A 21585-nucleotide genomic window follows, 5' to 3' on the forward strand; every position below is an offset into this window, starting at 1 on the left:
TTTGGTGCAGCTGCTAATTTGCATATGCAAAATTATTTTCAAGCCAATTTACATAATATGCAATTCAGGCACATGGATTTGGAAAGCCAGAATATAGCAACCCTACTAGCACCATGCAAGCTGGATACTGCTTGGGGCACAGGACATCTGGGCTGTGGTGTCATTAATATGTCAATCACACTCAGTTCTACTTCTCCTTTCATCATTTAGTTCTAGGGAGCATGTCCTTTTTTGGTGTGGGGGGGATAACTGCACCAAAGCCCCATACATGGAGGAAGCCCCATACAAAGCATTGTTCAATATTTGACATTATCAGATTAGTTTTACTGCCTTGAGGTATAAAGGATTAATCAAACGATGTTCAAAAACTACTAAACAATGGGGGAAATTACAAAATTCCCCCATTTTGAGGAAGAAGAAGGAGGAAGAAGCCCTCCTCCACTATGGAGTAGGCATGCCATTATGCCATGAATTAATTAATTTAAAACACATCTTAGAAACACAAGTTGTGGTTGTTGGCAGGTGCATCACCAATTAGACTTCATGTCTTGCAAGTGGAATCGGCTATCGCCACAGCTGAGAAAAAAAACCCCAGCAACTTCTCTTCCCAGCGCCCTAATTGGAGTCCACCAATTAGAGTCAACTATTTCAATAATGTAACAACAAAAAACAGGTGGACTTTGCATCCTAACTTGTTCCACATGTTTGCTGTGAGGTGTAAAAAAAGTCAGGCTAGAGAGTCAGAGAAAATAATTCTGCAATTGGCTCTGCCTCCAATTACTTGTGACAGACTCAACTCCAGATGAAGTGGATTTTAGTTCATGAAAGCTTCTACTACATTAAATCTGTTAGTCCTTAAAGTGCCACAGAACCCTTTGCTGTATTTGCTGCAACATAGCTATCCCCCTGGAATATTCTGTTTGGCATCATACTGACCAGCAACTGCAACTGCCTCTGCCTCTGTTGCATTAAGAACAGGTAAGGTTCAAGTAGGTCTCTCAAGAACAACAAACAATAACTGTGCTGATTCTAGTTAGTCTTTTTTGGACCTACTGGGCTCCTATAGTTCCTATAGTCTTCCTATAGCTCCTATAGTCTTGCTGCCACAGAAGTTATGCAGCAACAAACTGATTCCTGTTGATACAGAATATAACAGCCACTTCTGATGTGTCTCTCCATTTTTCATATATATACACGTATGTAACAAACTCTTCTCTCTTCCTGGGCAGAACTACATCTTCTGGGCATCTACTCTGGTCCTCAAGAGTGGAACACCAGAAAGGTACTCAACATGCAACCAGTTTGGCTCAGTTACTAGAGCCTGGAACCAACAGTGATAGCTGAATTCATCAGTATTTGACATGATGTCCATGAAGCCCATCCTCGGTCTCTTTGCAACAGTAAACAAGCAGTTGTCAAATTTCAGACAGAAACTGTGCTTTTGGCAAGAATGCTTAAAAGAATGTACTGTATATGAGATGGTTTGAAAACATGCACTATAAATAGAAAGCATTGTTACCTAACAACAAGAATGCTGCAGTACCAAAAAATGGTTATTAGTGTCCAAACCCCAATATTTAAAAATTCACCAGCCTTACCTTAATTGCATCAAGCTCAATTCTGTTTTATTTGCTGCCTGAAAATTAGGAAGAGGGGAAAGTTATATTATTTGTCTTCAAAGTAGCCCCTTGTTTCCAAAATACAGGAAGGAACACTGCTGTCACGTTGCCAAAATACTTAAGAGGAGAACCCCACTGAATAAGGGGCAAAGTAATCAGAAGGAGATGCCAGAAGAGACAAAGTGTTGTAAGACCTGTATATTTGGGTGTTTCTCCCCTTCTCTCGTCTCGCTTTTCTTCAGGAGGGCTTCAGTCAGTTTAATCCTCTCAGCAAACTGTACATTTATGGAAGTGGCTTCTGACAGTTCTGCTTGTAAACTATTCAGCTCCTCCATCTTATTCTTCACCTCCATTTCAGAATGGAGCAGTTTGGATGTAAGTTCTGTTGAAGAATGGGAGATGAACAAAATACTGGTCAGAAACATGCAGTTTAAGATACACAGGTGATTAATCTTGTAAGTGGACAAAACACTAATAAACTTTTGCAAGCAAAGTTATTCTGAATGTATCAACAGTGCACTGAATATATAGCTTGGTAGTAAAAATAATCTGTACACATATGAACTTGCATTTATCAGCTGATTGGTCTAATGCACAAGAAATAGAGCTGAGGGCCAAATATGATGGTGGCAGGCATATCTGTGTAATCATGCATAATCAGTGGGACTGAGGTGCATCTGATTTTATCATTAAAGGGTTGTGCAGCTGAGTAGAACTTCAGGGTGGAGCCTATTCCGTTCTACCATGACTTTAATGGCTTTTACTGTTTGCAACCCATTTTAATTGCCTTTTGCAATTTTCATGTTTTAATTGGTTTTACCAGCTGGCTCTTACTGTATTCCCCCCACCTTGCTACTTTTATGGTTTTTACTGATCTTGTTTAAATTTTTGGTTTTAAAATTTTCCATTGTAAGCCATCAGCTATGTATCATAAGGCAGGGTAGGAAACAAGACAAACCTGCCCTGCTTACCTCATGTAGTTCATCAACCAAACTTCTACTTCAACCCAACTCTGGACACTGAAGTGAGCCAAGATATGAGAAAGCACCTGGGATGATGGAGGGTTAAGTTTCCTGCACCAGTAAATCCTGTTAAACCCAATGTTATAATCAGACCACCCACCCCACATTGTCATGTCACTAAACAAATGTTGCTGCCGCTGTTATATCCAGTTAACCCTTAGAGTTAGGAGTACATCCATTTGTGGCACATACTCATTGGAAATTCCAGGTCAGTTCTATGGATATAAAAAGAACACACATTATTTTCAGACCCAATGGCAGAACTGATCACATGCAAAAAGGGCTCAGTAAGTCCTGGATTCCTTGTCCGAACGATAGCATTCTCAACCATCTACCTCCTTAGCACATAGGAAAGCAAAGGAAAGATTGTGCCGTTGGGTCGGTGTCGACTCCCGGCAGCCACAGAGCCATGTGGTTTTCATGGTAGAATATAGGAGTGGTTGACCATTGCCTTCCTCCTGTGCAGTATGAGATGATGTCTTTGCCATTGTCACTGAAGTGAGCATCCGCTTCCAGCACCTTCCTATATCGCTGCTGCCTGATATTAAGTGACTACAAATATATATATTTACTAGGCACAGTCTGGGAAGCACACCGGTGGGGATTCGAACTAAAAGCCTCTTGCCTCCTAGGCAAGCCGCTTCCCCGCTGCACCACCGCAGCTGAGTCCTTAGCACGTACTCACATGTTATTTACTTTGTATAGTGTATCAACATTTCCATATGAATATACAAAGCTACCTTACTCAGAGTCAGAGTCATATTGGTCCATTTAGCTCATGACCGTTTACTTCAACTGACACTCTCCAAGATCTCAGGCAGAAATTGTTCTTGGTCCCACTGCTTGGAATTCTTTAATGGGAGATGCTGAAATTGAACCTGGAATGGTGCCTAAACTGAATAATCATCTTTTCACTTATCTGTAATGTTAGCTGTGATGTCTCCTATATAAGCGGACATAATTTTATGTCAGCTTATATGAAAAAGCTGAAAAGCCTTATGAAACAAATATATGTATAACATACAAAATGAAAACACCGGCAATAAAAGAAAAACAGCAAATGAACACCAAGATTAAAATAGCCACTAAAATCAATAATAACAGAATGGACTTTACCTGGTGGCTACAAGATAGCTATGAACCAGGTGAATATGCTTAAGAAAAAGAGTTGCAGAGTGAAGGTCACCACAGAAAAAGCCTTCTCTCTGGTGGTGGATAACTTCCAAAGACAATCTTAACTGATAGACAAGATTCATATGGGGAAAGCCAATCCTTCAGATAATCTAGGCCCACTGTATTTAGACTTTTAAATTCAAAATCAGCACTTTCAATTAGGCCTGGAAGACAATGAAGATCTTTGAAAATAGTATAATAGGATTACAACAGTCAGTACCACTTAACACGCTGGCCACTGTATTTTGTGCCAACTGAAGCTGTCAGGCACCTTTCAAAGGCAGAACATACAACGCATTACAGTAGTCTGGCCTAAAAGCCAGTTACTAAAGCATGTATAATTGTGGCCATTTTATATTTCTCCAAAAAAAAAAAAAAAAAAAAAAAAGAGGTAGCTGACAGAACCACCCTAGTTAGTGAAAGGCATTACAAGCTACAGATGACACTTGCTCATCAGTGCTGGATCAAAAAGAATTCCCAAAGTGCATCTTTAAGGGGGAGTGCAACTCCATCTAAAACAGGTTAGATTACTTCAACCGTCTGATAAGCCATTAATCAACAATACCACCATCTTGTCTGGCCCAAGTTTCAGCCCTCATCTAAAAGTAGGAAGCTGCAATATACCGAGTCAGACCATAGCTCCATCTAGCTCAGTATTGTCTACACAGACTGGCAGCGGCTTCTCCAAGGTTGCAGGGTCTATCTCTCTCAGCCCTATCTTGGAGATGCCAGGGAGGGAACTTGAAACCAGCCTATTCTGTAATCTGTTGTTGCAGTCTTTTTGTTCTGGACAAAGCGACCTATATTTTATTGTAATAAAAACCAGATTATTATTATTATTTATTTACACAGTCAGCCAGGTCTTATTGACTGGTTTGTTTTATCCAGACATCGAGTCCTTCCCAAGGACCTGGGATGGCTGAATTTTATTATCAAGCTGTTGCTGTTGCAGGTACGCATTCTTGTCTCTACATGCCCACGGAGGCCTATACAAGGAAACTAAAGTTAGCCCAGACCATCTATGATCTAAATTTGTACATATTAAATGGCACCTGTCGCCATGACTACCCAGCAGAATTTACCTTTTGGTCAGGTTCTAGAACTTCGACAATTGATTATATGATATGCTCCCAAGATCTGCTAGATCTGGTTGTGGGATTTAGTGTTGTCCCTAGATTTGATAGTGACCACCTTCCACTGGAGTTATGCTTGTCATTCCCAGTTAAGATTCAGAGACATGAATACACAGCCTTTGATGCTGAGTCTCTAGAAGTTATGCCCACCAGATTAAGATGGTCTCTAATCCAACAAGAGAGATTGTCGCTCTTCTTAAATTCTGAGTCTGCTACTACCTTGAGAAACCTAATATTGACGGGCGAGGAACCTAGGGAATGTATAGATGCCTACCAAGGGCGAATCGAGTTACTCCACCCTACTTTGTGTGTTCAGCAGGGAGCCCACAAGAGGAGGGGCCCTCCCTCTTCGAGAGCCTGGTTTGATGATGAGTGTAGGAAGCTGAAAAGGGTCTTGGTTAATGAATACAACAGATACCGTTAGTCATCTGATCCAACTCGTGCTACCAATTTATTACTTCTGAAGAGGGCATATAAAAAACTTATCAGAGCTAAAACACTTGAGGCAGATAGAGCGGACTGGCAGCAGTTGATCTTTGCCGCCCAACAAAAAAACCACTCTTATTTTTGGCGTTTGATTTCCAAATTTTTGGGAAGGGGAATATCCAGAGTCGAACCTCAAATTCCAGCAGCTGTATGGGAAGACCATTTCACCAGACTGTATGGCTCGGATGAACGGCCTTCCCCCGTAATGCTGCTAAATCTGGAGGACTGTCCAGTCTGGCCACTGGTCTCATGCTCTGATATAGTATCGCTGGTAAATCAATTTAAAGTGGGTAAGGCCCCTGGGCCAGATTATATTTCGGTGGAGTGTATTAGGAACAACTTGGAGTGGTGGGCCCCGATATTGGCAGCCCGCTTTTCGCACATCGATCGGACAGCCCAGATCCCCAAAGATTGGGGGTTGGCGATTATTGTTCCAATGTATAAGAAAGGTCAAAGGGACCAACCAGGGAACTTCCGCCCATCCGCCTTTTAAGTTTTATAGGCAAATTATATGCCAGGCATCTGCTTGTTCGCTTCATGGAGTGGCTTGACAACAACCAGATCCTTGCCGAGGAACAAAATGGCTTTAGGGCAGGAAGGTCGATTATGGACTCAATAGTTGTGTTATAACATCTGGCAGAAAAATATTAGGGGGAGGCCCCAGATGCATTATATACAGCATTTGTGGACTTAAAGTTCGCATTCGATTCGGTCCCGAGAGGTAGGTTATGGGAGAAACTTGCTGCAAAATCCATAGACAGGAGACTGCTTTACCTGATACTTAAACTCCATTATGATACCTCACTAAGGGTCCGGCTTAACAACAGAGGACAGGTGACTAGGCCGATCAGCACGAGACGGGGGGTTCGGCAAGGGTGCATCTTGGCCCCTATGCTTTTTAATTTTTATATTAACTCCTTAGTCACTCACATGAAGAAACTCGAGTTCCATCCGCCTAAATTAGCTGGCAGGCATGTCAATGTTTTACTTTATGCGGATGATGCCGCACTAGTTTCAAGAACTCAAATTCGTCTTAAAAGAGCGCTACGGGCATTGGCAGATTTTTGCACAACCCAGGAGCTAGCCATAAATTATGACAAAACCTAAATTATGGTTTTCTCAAATAGACCTAGAAACTGTGCCTGGTCCTTAAATGGCCATAAATTGGAGCAAGTGAGGCAATTTAAATACTTAGGATGGGTTCTGCAGGCAAATAAGAGGTTTGCTGCACACAGGGATTATGTAAGTCTCAACGCCCAAAGAGTCACCTCGGCAATTCAATCTTTATGTATTAGAAAATGTGCCCAATCGGTACAGGTGGTCCTTGAGCTTTTCAAAGCCAAAGTTTTGGCTCTACTTATGGTGGGTGCGCAGATGGGCGCTTACACTAACTTCCAGAGGATAGAAATTGTTCAAACCAACTTTCTCAGGGGTATACTGACGGTTGCTCAGTCTGTCCCCAATGCATGCCTTAGACTGGAAGTGGGTTGGCCCACTGTTGAGGCTAGAATCTGGAAGGCTATGTTCAGTTTTTGGCTCAAGTTGTTTTTCTGCCCTGATGGGCTTGCCCCGTTAGTCCTAGAAGATTCCTTTAAGACCCGATGGAAACGGGCCATTGACAACAGATTAAGTAGGTTGGGTTTTTCATCTTCGGTGATAAGACAGATGGGCCTCGAGAAGGCCTCAGATGCCATAAACCAACGTATAATGGACATTTCCAGGCAGGAGGATATTAGTAAAATAAGACCTGGGGTTTTTATGGGGGCCCAAGCTGATAGTCGGCTCCCGGCTCGATACTTGATAAAGCTATCCTTCGTTGAACACCGTAGAGCAATGACTGCGGCCAGGTTCAATGCCCTTCCTTCAGCCGTCTTGGAAGGGCGATTTCTGAAAATCCCTTATCTCCAGAGATTGTGCCCATGTCATGCAGGAGAGGTTGAATCTACTGAACATGTGTTGTTGAATTGTTGTTTCTATAAGGAGCTAAGAACAGAATTAATTTTTCCCCTTTTAAGAGGTCGTAGATTGACCTCAGGTCAGAAGAAGGTGGAGTTTTTACTTGCAGACTTGGATGATTTCATCTCGACAAAAGTAGCCAAGTTTCTTTGTATGGCAAGTAAACTCCGCAGAAGACACGTTGAGAGGCTAGATGCGGGCATAGTATAGTAGGAGGCTGAACTGATTTTATCTAGACAAAATTCTTCATATATGATACTTTTACTGTACTGTTTTTATTGCAGTTTCTCTTGATGTTTTTGATGTGTTGTGTACTGTTGTGTGTGTGTTATTTTGTTGTATTGAGTGGCCGTTGGCTGTAATAAAGTACTACTACTACTACTACTACTAGACCCAATTGGTCAAGTTATGCCAGGAGACCCACTTGCCCTGGCCAAAATTGCTCCCCATAGTCCTTTTCCGCATCAGGGCCACTCCAGTTAAAACCACAGGCATCTCCCCGTTTGAGGCCCTGTATGGGAGGCCGCTACCCATTGTTTCCCGAGTGACCCCTGATCTGACCCAACTGGGGAACACTATACAGTGGTCCCTCGACTTACGAAGCACTCGACATCCGAAGATTTCGACATACAAACGACAAAAAATACCGGAAGTCGTTGCCGGTTTAGATGCGGCTTCCTCGACCTACGAATTTTTAGATGCGGTTTCCTCGACTTACGAGTGTTTCCGGACCTCCGTGGATGCGCTTTTCGACTTACGAAAATTCCGACCTACGAACGTGCGTTCGGATCGGATTATCTTCGTAAGTCGAGGGACCACTGTAGTGGCAGACCAGATCCAACAGTTGGGGAGCCAATTCAGGGACCTAAACCGGTGGATCCAGGAACGAATCCCAGTCTCCTTGATGCCCACAGTGCAACCATCCAGCCAGGGGACCGAGTGTGGGTAAAGGAATGGGACAGGCAGCCCCTCAGGCCCCCCTGGAAGGGACCTTATACAGTACTATTGGCCACCCCGACAGCTGTCAAGGTAGAGGGGATTGCTTCCTGGATCCACTGGTCCCGCCTAAAACTGGCACCACACAAGTGGACCACTGAATTAGATCCAAAAAGCCCACTCCGACTCCGCTGCAGGGGCCCTAAAACCCCAGGCCAACCGGAAGGATTGGCAGTAGGCGATACCTCTGCTCCCCGCCGACCGGGACTGGCAGTGGACACAGGTCAAGATGCTGAGCGTCGGCTCCCTGCTTCAATCCCACCGGAAGCAGATTGATCTACACACGGAGGAAGAAACCAGCACCACTGGATCTATGACCGGCTCCCCCGGTCTATCCTGAGTTACTGTAAAACTACATCCCGCTCCCCCAGACTCCCCAGGGGCCCTTGAGTCAATGGTGGAACAAAGGACAGCTGTTCACCTCCTGCCTTTGTACCACGCACTATCCATGAAGGACAATGAGTTGGTAGGTGCTGCTTCAAGCGGCAAAGGGGGGGATGAGGCAGACTCAGTTTTATGGTCAAGAAATGGTTAAAAGGGTCTGCATAAGCCAAGCTGCTCCAATTACAACTTGCTAACAGCACAATAAACTCCTGTTGGTGTGTAAGACAGGGCCCCCTTTGCTATCTGTAGATAACAACCTGCTGGCCAGCACTCTCTCAAGGCCACAACTTTAGGGAGTGAAAATAGTTTAGCAAGATGCAGAGAAAAGGAGGGGGAGAAATGCTTAGTTATAGCTTAGTATGGGAAATTGTTTGATTGGTAGAATTGTTAAGATGACGATGCTTACTAATGAGAACTGTATTCACAATATGTAAATTGTTGTGTGTATAAAAGCCGAGACTGCAGTGTAAACGGGGTCTCAGCCTTTGGAATTTATTCCGCTGGGACCAATTGCTGGCAATAAATCTGCTTTCTCTCAACTTGGTGTCAAGTCTCTGTCACAGAACCCGGGGAATTTCTGCTACAAGGCAGTTCTATTCCTTCTGTTTTTCTTATTTTTCCTCTGTTCATTATTAATGCAGCACACTTGTCTAGTCCAAACTCCATTGCTATATCGCTACTGAATATACGGACAGTGTTTAGCAGTGATTCGATTTCTGACTGGGACTTTCCATACAACTTCAGATCGTCCATGTACAGCAGAAGGTTGATTTTACTTGATGTTTTAGATGTTTAGTATCCAAGGCCTGTTTTGTTTAGTATTTGTGAAAGTGGAGTCATGGAGATTACAAACAACAGAGGGGATAGTGAGTGCCCTTGGAAAATGCCTCTTCTAATGATAACCTGTCCAAGTGTCTCGCCACTGATTGTTAACTGTGTACTCCACATGCTCATTGCTTTTTAAATAAATATCTGAATGTTTTTGCTGACACCAGTGTTTCTAAACATTTTAGTATCCATGTGTGAGGCAATGAATCGAAGGCTTTCTTGTAGTCAATCCATGCAACACTTAGATTGGTTTTTCTTCTCTTGCAATTTTCTAAAATCATTTTGTCAATCAGCAGCTGGTCTTTTGTGCCTCTGGTGTTTGGGCAATTTCCTTTCTGTTCAACTGGAAGCTGTTTGTTAGTTAATAAGTGTTGCATTACTTCATCTGCTATTTTTCCAGTTAATAATTTGAACATGGTTGGCAGGCAGGTTATCGGTCTATAATTACTTGGAACTGCACCTTTTGCTGGGTCTTTCATTATGAGATGAGTTTTCCCAGTTGTTAGCCATTGTTCAAGATCACCTCCTTGCAAAATGTGATTGAACTGTTTTGATAGTTGTTTATGAAGGCTTGTTAGGTGTTTAAGCCAAAAGCCATGCAGTTCATTGTCGCCTGGCGCAGTCCAATTTTTAATTTTATTTGCTCTTTCACTTATTAATTCTGGTGTTATTATTAGATCTTGCATTTGTTGGTTATATTTTTTGACCTCTTTCACTCAGCCTGCTTTTTTATTATAGTCTATTAGATTGTCCCATAATTTTTCCCAGAATTGCACTGTTTCTTCTTTATTTGATGTTTCTAGGTTTCTTGTAGTTTTTCTTCTATGCTTTAGTAGAAACATCTCTGATTCGATTGGAATTGGAGATTCTGCCTGTGTTGTGTAATTCTGGCTTCGTATCTGCTAATCTTCTTTGACACTGCTGTTATTTGCTGCTTTATTATTTCCAGGACTAATTTTCCTTGAATCTAGGTGGTATTTTTGGATCAGATACTGTTTGGTGTTTTCATTCTTCAGCTTCTTGTTTTTCATATCTTTCAATTTACTAGCATCTGATCTAAGCCTGGAGATTTTATTTTCTAATCTAATCTTCCATTTAGGTGATGTACTACTTTCTTTTTTTACAGGTCCACTGATCTTATATCCAAGCACTTGTGTTGTTATTGTTGCTGCACTGTACATTAGTTGGTTTGTTTCTTGCAAATTATTGGTTGTTATTTCTGCAAGTGCAGCACTGACATCTTTTAATGCCTGAGCAAGTTGTTTTTTTGGCAACTGTTTTTAGAGCTGAAGTCGAACCCTGGTGGTTGTTTGGTACATGTGCTCAGTTATTTTTTGCTTTAGTTCTTGTTGCTTTTCTGTTAAATGGCATTCAGGTTTTTGAGGTGAAGGCAAAGGGGAGGTTGCCTGGTTTTGATTTTGAAACAGTTCAGCAACAGTGGCATCCTCTATTTCAGACACCTCCTCTACCTGCACCTGAGCAACTGCTTCAGTTGGTGGTAATTCTTCTTCCATATCTTGAGCCTGTGTTGCTCTTTGCAGTTCTTCCAGCTCCACTTCTGTGAATGCTTTATTTCTTATTATGAATCTTCTCTGGTCTGCTAGCCTTTGTTCTGTTATTTCTATATCTGGATGCTTCTCTTTCCAAATTTGGTACATTCTTTTTAAATAGCCTCTTCTAGTTGGACTAGACTTGTAATAGCAGATCATTATTTCCTTGTTGGCATTTTTGGTATATTTTTTCTGGTTAAGTGACATTTCTTCCAGTAACCTTGCAGTCTCCAGCCCTGGTTGCTCAACTGAAGATCCTGAGTCCTGTAGCCCACTTGCCACCAGATGTCCAGGGACTCCAGCACCTGGCGTCGTCCTTGCTGACCTGGTCGATATAGATTTATCAAAGTTACGTCTCACCATATTGTTGATGGGAGAGGCACTCTTTGTCTGGCTCCTCTGGTGAGACCTGTCCAGTATGGTTGGACCTCTAGCACAGTTCTCACCTTCCTCAGAGCATGCAAGCCCCACAATCGCGCCAAGGTAGTGCCTCACTGGGGGATGATGATGATGATGATGATTATTACATTTATATCCCGCTCTTCCTCCAAGGAGCCCAGAGCGGTGTACTACATACTTGAGTTTCTCCTCACAACAACCGTGTGAAGTAGGTTAGGCTGAGAGAGAAGTGACTTGCCCAGAGTCACCCAGCTAGTATCATGGCTAAATGGGGATTTTGAACTCGTTGTGGAGTGATGTGGTTGTGGAGACGGACAGTGGCCAAAAGTTAGGAATTGGCTTGCCAAAAAAGAACGGAATGACCTTTGCTCAGTCTCCAAGTTCCTGAGAAAAACAGTTTGCATGTTTGGAATGAAATGCAGTGCTCTGTAGTTTGTGTTTGCCGTTTAGAAATCAGTGCACCAGGGCAGCTTCAAGGAACTAGAGACAGAGATGGCCAAGCTGACCGGGAGAGTATTATTCCCCTATTATTGGAATTTCCCCTTTACATGGAGAATCAGGGCAGAACTGCCAGCGGGATCTGTTTTTCTGGTTTTGCTTAGTCCCCCTAAATTGGAGGAAACCTATACAAGATTAATATACACATTGCTAGGGGCCTCTTCAGCTGAAATCGAAAAACAGGGACAAAGGCACCATGAATTGAAGAGGACGACCCTGCCTTATGTGTAGTGCACTGTAGCTTGAGAGACTGTCCATCTCCCAAGCTTCAGGAGGTAAGTATGAGAGAGCAAACTGCATGAAAATCTGAATATGCAAACTGTGTAGAGTTTGAAACCTGATTTCTATTTGCATTGTGGCTGCACTGTTTTTACAATTACTAACTCAGGATGCAGTTGTTGTATGTAAGGAAATATGCTTTGTATTCTTTGGTTTTGAAAGAAAACAAGTATTTTGGAATCTGTAACAATATCTATGTTTTATCCACCTAATAAAACCTCATGAGCTCAGTTTCTGCAGCAGAGCGGGGAGAGCGGGCTTAGACCGCTCTCCCTGCTCACAATCAGAGCCACAGCCCTGGGCGGCTGTATCAGCCGCCCACACGATTGCCAGCTCCGTGATGGAGCCAGTGAGGGCTGGGGAGCTTGGAGGCCATGCAGCCCCCAGAAGCTCCAGTATACCCTGCGCGAGCGTGCAGGGCATATTGGGGAGACCCCCGGAGCCGGCTTTTCACCTCCCCTCCGGGGGTCTACTCGTGAGTAGCCACAGCGCAGAGCCGCACTGCGGCTACTCACAATTGGGAAGCCTGGGTTTGCGGAGCGCTTGCTCCGCAAACCCGGGCTTAGGGGAGGGCTACAAAAGCGGACTAGCTGCTTGTAAGTCACTGGGCTCACCTGTGAACCCAGTGGTTTACACGAGCAGCAAAAATTGGGCTAGGCTCTCCTAGTCCGATTGTTGCTGCTCATGAGTATAGCCCCCATATATTTTATTTAAACCTTCTGCTTTATCATTAAAAATGAAATCTCTAAGTCACCACTCATCTGCCTTAAAAGGTCCTCTAAAAAGCTCTAAGGACCTCTAAAAAGCTTTATAGGGTGGTTTATAAAACCTCCTCTTAATAGCTCCATCCCCTAAGGAGATATCTTACAGTGCTCACATGTAGCCTCCCATTCAAATGCAACCAGGGTGGACTCTGCTTAGCTAAGGAGACAAGTCATGCTTGCTACCTCAAGACCAGCTCTCCTCTCCTTATACTGACTCCAGGAACTAGTTCAAGACCATCCACAATGACACCTAGATTAGATCACAAGGAGAGAGCTGGATAGCACCTGCATATTGATGGTATCCAACCCCCAAACCCTGAATGATCTCTCTCAACAGTTTTATGCAGATGTTTAATAGAATAGAATTCTGCAGCATAAATGCCATGGAGCTGAAGAGCAGTCCCCAGCACAACCTTTTGGAATTGACCTGCCAGTAGGAATGGAGTGCCATTCAGTTCCATTGAGGGGTCAAGGAGAATCAACAGAGAGTACACTCCCCATCAATCTCCTGGCACAAGATGCATCAGGGCAATCAAAACTACTTCAATCTCAAACCCAAGCTGGAAGAAGACTAAAATCATATCAGAAAAACCAGTAACAAACAGGAATGCCTGGAGCTGGGCTGCCACCATCTGTTGAACACTTTGCCCAGAAAAGGGAGATTCATAACTGGTCAATTGTTTAAAAAAATCATTAGGATCTACTGAGGACTTCTTTAACCACCTCTTTCAAGACGGCTTGGATAACCATGTCTCATTCACTACCTCTCAGACCTAAGCAGCTACATCCTCAAGGTTATATGTTATCATCCAAATTGGGCAAGTAATGAGCATGCAGGTGATAGGCTGCACATCTCTAAGAACACTAGCTGACATCCAGAGCAATGGAGCACCTGTGGGAGGACTTTTGGCTAGCACAAAACTGTTGCACCAAGTCTGGAGTTTGCCAAAAGAATGGCACTTTGAAGTAGGCATTCTGTAGAACAGGGAAAACAGAAACAGAACAGAAAGATTATGGAGATCTTCTCACAATCAGTGAGAAGAGTTCCAGGGCGGTCTGTGGGAAGGTGGGTTTAAACTACCTTCTCTGCAGATGATCTCATTTCCTTCCCTGGGTGGGCAGATCACCCTCCCAGACGAGCAGTGACTTCCCCTGCAGCTCCGGGGGTTGGGGTGCTAGACGCACTGCTGCGCGTCACCCGCTCCCCCAGAGCTCCAATAATGCACTGTGTGAGTGTGCAGTGCATTATTGGGATCCCCCACACTGAGTGTGCCAGCTGCAGCTGACACACAATTTTTTTTAAAAAAAAAAGAGCTTAAGGGAGCCTTAACCTCATTTTAAAGAGAGGCTACCTAGGTGGGTTTGCTGCCGTGTAGCTGCTGGGATTGCATGTGCTCCCTTAGCTCAGTTTTGCACATGCATGTGAATAGCCTCGGTATTTCAAAAGACTATGGAGATACTTCTCTCAGAGCTCTGTGGTGTTGGAAGTGCTGGGAAGAACTACATTTCCCATGGCTCCTTGCATGCCTTTCCATGTGCCTTCTAAGAAATCACTGGGGCTTCCCTTTAAGGGCCTTCCCTATACTCTGCATGCAGGTAAGCAGTGGAAGCAGCCACCTCTGTGCTGGGCCAAGGGCAATGTGCATATGATTTGGGTTCAGTTCTTCAATGCTGAATCTTTGCAAAGGCTTACTGGTAACCTTCAAGTCTAGTTTGGTGCTACATGGAGAATCCAGCTAGACATAGTTTTAAAAGACTAATACCTCACACTTCATCCAGTAAGATTTCAGCAATGCAAACCAAATCAGTGCCCTCATCCAGATTGTATCTAGCTGGCAGCTGTTTTTGAACATACTGACCTACAAGTATAAAAGATTCTACAAGCCACCAAATAGAAAAGACCAGAGCAGCCAAATAAGAGAACAATTATCTTAGAAAATGTCCAGCGCAACGTTTTATCTACAGATTAAGGTCCTGAATAATTGAAGCAACACTTTTAAAACTACCACTCATTGGAACATAGTTGCAATCAGCTACAACTGCCTCTGGTTCAGGAGAGAACAAACCCATTATCCAAGGCAAAAATTGGGGCTCTCACCCATGTTGTTCATAAAGGCATGTGGTTCAAAAGCCCTTTTCCTATGACTCCAAGGGAATGGCAGAGGTGGACAAGAGGAGAACTACCAAAGCCTCGGCTGTGGCTCACATCAGGGAGGAAGGATTTCTAGAAACTTTCTTTTAGTTGGTGCAGGAGTCAGTTATCAGTGGCTGAAACCACAACGTTTCTGACGCTCTAGAATTAAGGCCCCTATTTTAAAAAGTTAGCTGATAACTATGAACAGAGTGTGTTTTCTGTAAATAGAAAAGGGCTTGCTCCTTTGTCTTTCAGTATACTCAATATGGTCTCACCAGCAAGGCTGGACTGCTGCTCTTTTGTCTTTCCCAGCTCTGTCTGCAAGCTTTTGTAGCTAGCCTGGGATTTGCAGAGTTCCTCGCTGATCTCATCCAGCCTCTTCTGCAGAGGAGCCTCTTTCTCTTTCTGGGATACCTGTGTGAAAGATGGGGGAGGGGGGAACTAAGTTAAAAACCAAGTGTAGGACTAGCTTATAAAAGCCACACTGCTAACATGTCATAGAAACATAGAAACACAGAAGAGATGTCTTCGAGTAAATCAGACCATTGATCTATCTAGCTCAGTATTATCTACACTGAGTGGCAGGAGCTTCCCCAAGGTTTCAGGCAGGAGTCTTTCCCAGCCTGGACATGCCAGGGATTGAATCTAGGACCTTCTGCATGCAACACAGATGCTCTACCACTGAGCTAAGGCCCCATTCCCAAAGGTGTCACACATGGATTTCAAATCCAGGCACTGCTTAATTTCAGGAAGGTGGCTGTACCATGTGCCCTTAGACCATGATCTGGGATGCACAGGAGGACATTCTTGCTTTCACAATTTCTTTCCTATCCCTGCTTTGGCCAAAGCATTCCAAGAATCTGTTAGGAAAAACTGTGCTACATGTGACAACATGCACATTTGTTTACTCACTGGGCAGTAACTGGCCACAATTCCCCAAAACAGGTACATTCAGTGAAAACAAATATAAATACAGTCAAAGTGACACATTTGTGTCCAAATCCGCCCGGCCCCCACCCCGCCACAAGGAGTTCCTCATCCTATTTTATTCTCACAATCATCCTGAAAGGCAGGTTAGGCTGAGGGAGAAAGATTGGTCAAACGCCATTTAGCAAGCTTGATGGATGAACAGAGATTTTAATTTAGATCTCTTCAGAGTCCAAAACAGAACTGCTATATCACATTGTTTCATCATACATGAACAGTGTGCACACAGTCTGCATGCAGTTCTCCTATATGGAAGTGCATATGCTTGTTCTGTTTCTGTGTGACTTTATATCATTTTTGTCTTAATTTTGTGAGCTGCCCTGGAACACTGAGAATGGGATAAACATTTATCACATAAACTAAGACCATAAGAATGGCAACTGCTGCATTATTCCAAAGGTCTTCTAATCCAGAATTCTGTAACCACCTGGTCAGACAGACACCTATGGGAAGCAAACCAGCAGGACATGAAGGTGATTGTCATGTTTTGTTCTTTGTTCCCCTTCTCCAGCATCCCATATTTAACAATATACTGGCTCAGAACCTAGAAGCTCCATTTGGCTTCCTCTGTTAATAGCAGTTAATATACTTCTCCTATGTATGTGTGGCGTGTGTGTGTATTCCTTTGAAGGCAGGGTGCAATCTTAAAAAAATAAATAATACCTATGAAAGACGACCTGCAGCATTATGCAATTACAATATCTACATACTGCAGGCAAGTACAACTCAAATCAACTCTGAGTGGCTTCAGATTCATTCACTTTGTGCTGGATGTAAAAGGAACTGGGCTATATTTGGAAATATATACCCCAAATAAAAAAATAAACTAAAATGAGAATTGGAGAGAAGCTTGTTTAATAGAATTGGAGGCTAATCCAACTCAACCCTCTGCTCAATTAAGGAAATCCAGAGCTAGAGCATCCACCCCAACAGATAGCTGTCCAGTCTCTTTTTGAGAACCTCCAATGGAAAAGCCCTGCCCCCATTTTGGGTTCTATTGTTGAACCATTTTTTTCTGTTCAGAAGTTTCTCTTAATTTTTGTAAGGAATTAAAGCCTTTGTCTCAGATCTAGCTCACGTGGGGGACAAGAAATGTTGAGTCATCCCTGGTGAGCTGCCTGGCTGGGCTTCTCACAAAACTATTTGATATTTCCGGTAGACTTAAAATGCTACCACCAAGCACTCTTAAGACTTGCCTAGAACTGGACCATTGGATTGAGTGCTTAGGTCCAAGTCCCTCTATAGTTGGGTACTGGGCAAATGCAAAAATCTGTTTCCCCCTTTTCCTCCCGTGTGTTTTGCCTGCACGTGGAGCTCTCATTGAGACGTCTTTTGCACAAGAGAATTTTCCCCTCCTCCTATTGGGTCAATAACCACCCTTGGAGGCTTGAAAAAGGTAAAGAACAAAAAAACCCTTTTATTTAATTACTACAGACTAGTTCTGGCTGAGGCGTTTAGCTTTTAGCTATACTTCAAAATATTTAGTTGTGTAAAAGAATTCTTTAAAAGCACCCCAAATGATTTTGGTGTAGCACACTTTAAAATTTAGTTACTTATTTGCAAATAACAGATATTTAGGAAATGCAAATCACACACCAAAGAAACAGAAATTCTAAATTATATTCTTACTAAACACTTTCTCCTGCCCTAAACTTCCAAAGCCCTAGCCTTGCTCCTGATGAGAATCAAGACAATCTCTCTCACCCTTGGAGATTATCCTGTGGCTCCGCCATGAGCTTTCTGACCTCATGCTAGTCTGCGCTCTCTGCACAGACTTCCTTTCTTGTTCCCAGAATTCCCAGCAACAGCTCTCTAGGTCCCACCCACCTGCTGGATTGATTGGTTGAGCCCTGGAGTTCACCAGCCTGCCAGTCAAGACAAGGGTTCACTTCCTGTTAACTCTTTAAAGGGAGGGGAGACTGGTCACTACAATTTTCAACCAAAATCTGCTCTGCTGTAACCTGAGCTCATTAGATCAAGTCCTGCCTTCTGGGACAGTAGAGAACAAATATTTGCCTCATCTTCAGTGCTACTTTCCCCTCATTTATTCTTAGTTATATTCTGCCCCTTCAGTACAACATTGCTCAAGGCAACTCACAAGAATAGAGAATTCTTCTCTTCTCCAACCAAGCATATCCAGTTCCTCCAAACTTTCCTATAGGATTTCTTTTCCAGATCTTTGACTGTTTTCATTGCCCTCTTCTAAACCCGTTCCAATTAGTCTTCAATCTTTTAAAAGGTTGCAATTAGTCTGCAACCTTTTAAAATCCAGAACTGGACATAATACTCCATCCACATGAGGTCTAACTAGTGTGGAATAAAGAGAAACTATTACTTTTCATGACTTTGAAACTATAGTTGAGAAACTTTGAGAAATTGTATATAAACATTCTTCGTAAATTTTTTGATATTGTTTTATTATTAGTTGTATTAGTATTGTTTTTAATATTGCTATTAATGCAGCCTAAAAATACATTAGCCTTTTTTAATAGCTCATCACACTGCTGACTGCAGTTCTGAAATCCTTTTCACATATACTAATACCAAGTTAGCTATCTTCCATCCTACACTTGTGAATTTGATTTTTTTTTTTTTTTTTGGTCACAGTGCAGAACTTTGCTTTTGTTTCTGTTGAATTTTGTTTTGTTAATTTCAGCCATTTTCCTTTCTAAGGTCATTCATTAATTTCTTCCTGTCTAATCAGATGCCGATTTTGCATTATCTGCAAATCTAATGAGGATTCCTTACACCCATTCACCTAAATCACTGATAAACAAGAGATCAAATGAATGAATAAACAAACAAACAAACAAACAAACAAGTTGAAGCACACAGGACTGAACTGTGGCACTGCCTCAAAACCCCTTTCAGCTTGATTAAGAGCCACTGATGAGCACATTCTCAGTATAGTTTTTCAACACATTAAGCCGATTTTTGTGATAAGAGCTGCCTGGGTCACTCCAGGCAGCTTGTTTCATCTGGAGGGCCAGGAGCCTTCCACTCCCAGCTGCTCCAGCTGAGCGTAGCCTGCCTTTTCTACCCAGCATTTTACCAAAGCAGAACAAACCATTGGTTCGTTTTACCTAGGCAGGCAATTGTCAAGGTGATCGCCTCTGGGTAGAAGGCTGCTGCCATTGTGGGCAGTGAGCTGGGCGGGGGGAGGAGTGGCCACTCTCATTAAAGCATCTGCTGCGCTGCTGGTGCGGGGTACACTGGGATACGGGAGAATCCTTCTCATGATCCCAGCTTTGGCCCCCACTGTGCTGCTGCTTGTGTGGGTACATGGTGGAGGCCATGACGGCCACCACTCATGTGAATGCATGGTGGAGGCCATGATGGCCACTGTACTAGTCTGTGGGGGGAGGCAGGTGAGCTTCTGCCTTCCTCCCAACTCTCCTGAGTGGCGGTTGTGATAGCAATCTCATTGTGAATATACCTGACAGTATTATAACGTACCTTGTATCTGACCAGTTCGCTAACCAAAATATCATCGAGAATTGTCAAATGGTTAGCTGAAATCAAGACAATTTATGTCCACAGCACCCCCACAATCCACAAAGCTAGTAATCCAATTAAAATCCCCTGCTCCCGTTGTTTGCCAGAATAGCGGAAGTAGCTATCATACATGCGCCTGCCACGCACGCAATGTGAAGTGGCCGCACGCACGACAGCTACTTCCACTATTTCTGGCCAACAACGGGGGCGGGGTGGCAAGGAGGAATGGTGCTGCTCCAAAATCATTGCCAAAAAACAGAGCGCCGGGAGGGGGAAAGCGGCGGGAGGGGTAAGTGCAAACCCCACGCCCTTAAAGAAACATCCCCTGCCAGCACCGGACTGGGCCATGTTTGAACCGGTTCAGAGGCCTCTGTCATGGCCTCCAGACCGGTTCGTGCACATCCCTAGCAATAAAGGCAGCAGCTTTTTGATTAGCACAGATGGTAACTGTACATTACTGACCTGGAGCTGGTAAATTTGCTCTTCATATGCAACAGCTTTAATCTCCAGTGTCTTTTTTTGCTCTTCTACCTGCTGTAGCGTCTCCAACATTTCAGTCAGCTCTTTGCTTCGTTTGCTACATTCCTGACGCAGTTTGGCCAGTTCAGCAGTTTGCCTGCATTATAACAGCATACGAGATTATGCTTGTACCCAACTTGCTTCAAAACCATTCTGATTCAACATAACTGACAATAATCAGTCTCTGTGCAGTATTTGAAATAAGAGAACTATACTAGCATTGTGTGTTCTTGCCCCTTAATATTCTCTGTTCTCTCAGTCAAAGAATGTTTGTGTGGTGAACATATGTACCATTTGTTGCTGCAAAACATGGAGACTTAAAGCTTCTAAACACAGAAGTGGAACCTAATTTGACAATCTATCTATCTATAATCATTCTAGACAATCTATCTATAATTCTCTAAGGCTAATCCTGTGGCTAATCCCATGTGTGGCAGCTCTCGCGAGAGTTTGTGAGCAGAAGCACCATGGTGACTGGGCAGTGGGGATTCCATATGCTGATAGAGAGGAGGAGTCTGTAGCACCGTGATGATTGAGCAGTGGAGATTCCATATGCAGATAGGGGGGAGGAGCCTGTGATGGCTAAGGATAGTTGGAATGCTACTGTTATTGGTCAGAAGATGTTCTTGATTGTAGAGGAGAGGAATCTTTCTATATAAAAGGATATTGGGCAGGGGTCTGCAAAGAAAGGGGTCGTGAAGGAGTAAATAGCCCCTTCAGGACAAGGAGGCTGCCGCTGTGTGAATTAGATGAGGAAAGAAGATGAACAAGATCTGTTAACTCAGGGGGAGAGAGAGAGAAAGAAAGAAAAACAGGAGGGGAAGAGAGACAGGGGAAGAGCGAATGGAGGAGAGAGAAAGAGAGAAAAAGAAGGGAGGAGAAGAGAGAAAGAAGGAAGGGCGAGGGAAGGGCCTTGGCCTGTCAGCGGCCTGAGGGGAATGGCAGTGAGGAAGGGCCTGGTCAGTTGCTGCTGCTGCTCTTGTGGGGAGCAGCAGGAGTGGGGCTTGGCTGAGGGTGGGGAGGTCTCTGGGGATAGGGGGCTGCAGCTTGGCCAATAGGCACCAGCAACACAGCAGCTGTGACCAAGGGGGTGAGGGGGGGTGGAGTAAAGGGATGGAGGCGTGAGCAAGAGGGGTGACAGGGATGGAAGCAACCAGATGGAGGAGGAGGAGCAGGAGGGAAGCTCAGGTGAGGGTGGAGAGATCTCTGAGGTGAGGGTGGCTGTGGCAGGGGTTGAGGGGAGCAATCAAGTACTAGCACGCAAATGCTCTGTGTTGGTTAAGCTAGTATATAATAATGCTTAGCATTTGTGTAACATTTTTGAGCGTACAAAGCACACCATGTTTATTATCTTGATTTCGTC

General features: G+C 43.6%; 1 protein-coding gene across 9 annotated transcripts in view; it reads right to left on the reverse strand.

Annotated features, from left to right (window-relative positions):
* The window catches only part of RRBP1 (ribosome binding protein 1), a 191877-nt gene that overhangs the window by 68693 nt on the left and 101599 nt on the right, over positions 1 to 21585 (reverse strand). For all 9 annotated transcript variants that reach the window (XM_053246948.1, XM_053246950.1, XM_053246947.1 and 6 more), the window contains 4 exons: positions 20166 to 20319; positions 15497 to 15635; positions 1814 to 2001; positions 1599 to 1636 (listed from right to left, as the gene is read on the reverse strand). In XM_053246948.1, the coding sequence (XP_053102923.1) occupies positions 1599 to 1636; positions 1814 to 2001; positions 15497 to 15635; positions 20166 to 20319 (519 nt within the window). The remainder of the gene's footprint in view (positions 1 to 1598; positions 1637 to 1813; positions 2002 to 15496; positions 15636 to 20165; positions 20320 to 21585) is intronic.

This window comes from Hemicordylus capensis, chromosome 4 (genome assembly GCF_027244095.1).
Source record: "Hemicordylus capensis ecotype Gifberg chromosome 4, rHemCap1.1.pri, whole genome shotgun sequence".
Lineage (NCBI taxonomy): Eukaryota > Metazoa > Chordata > Lepidosauria > Squamata > Cordylidae > Hemicordylus > Hemicordylus capensis.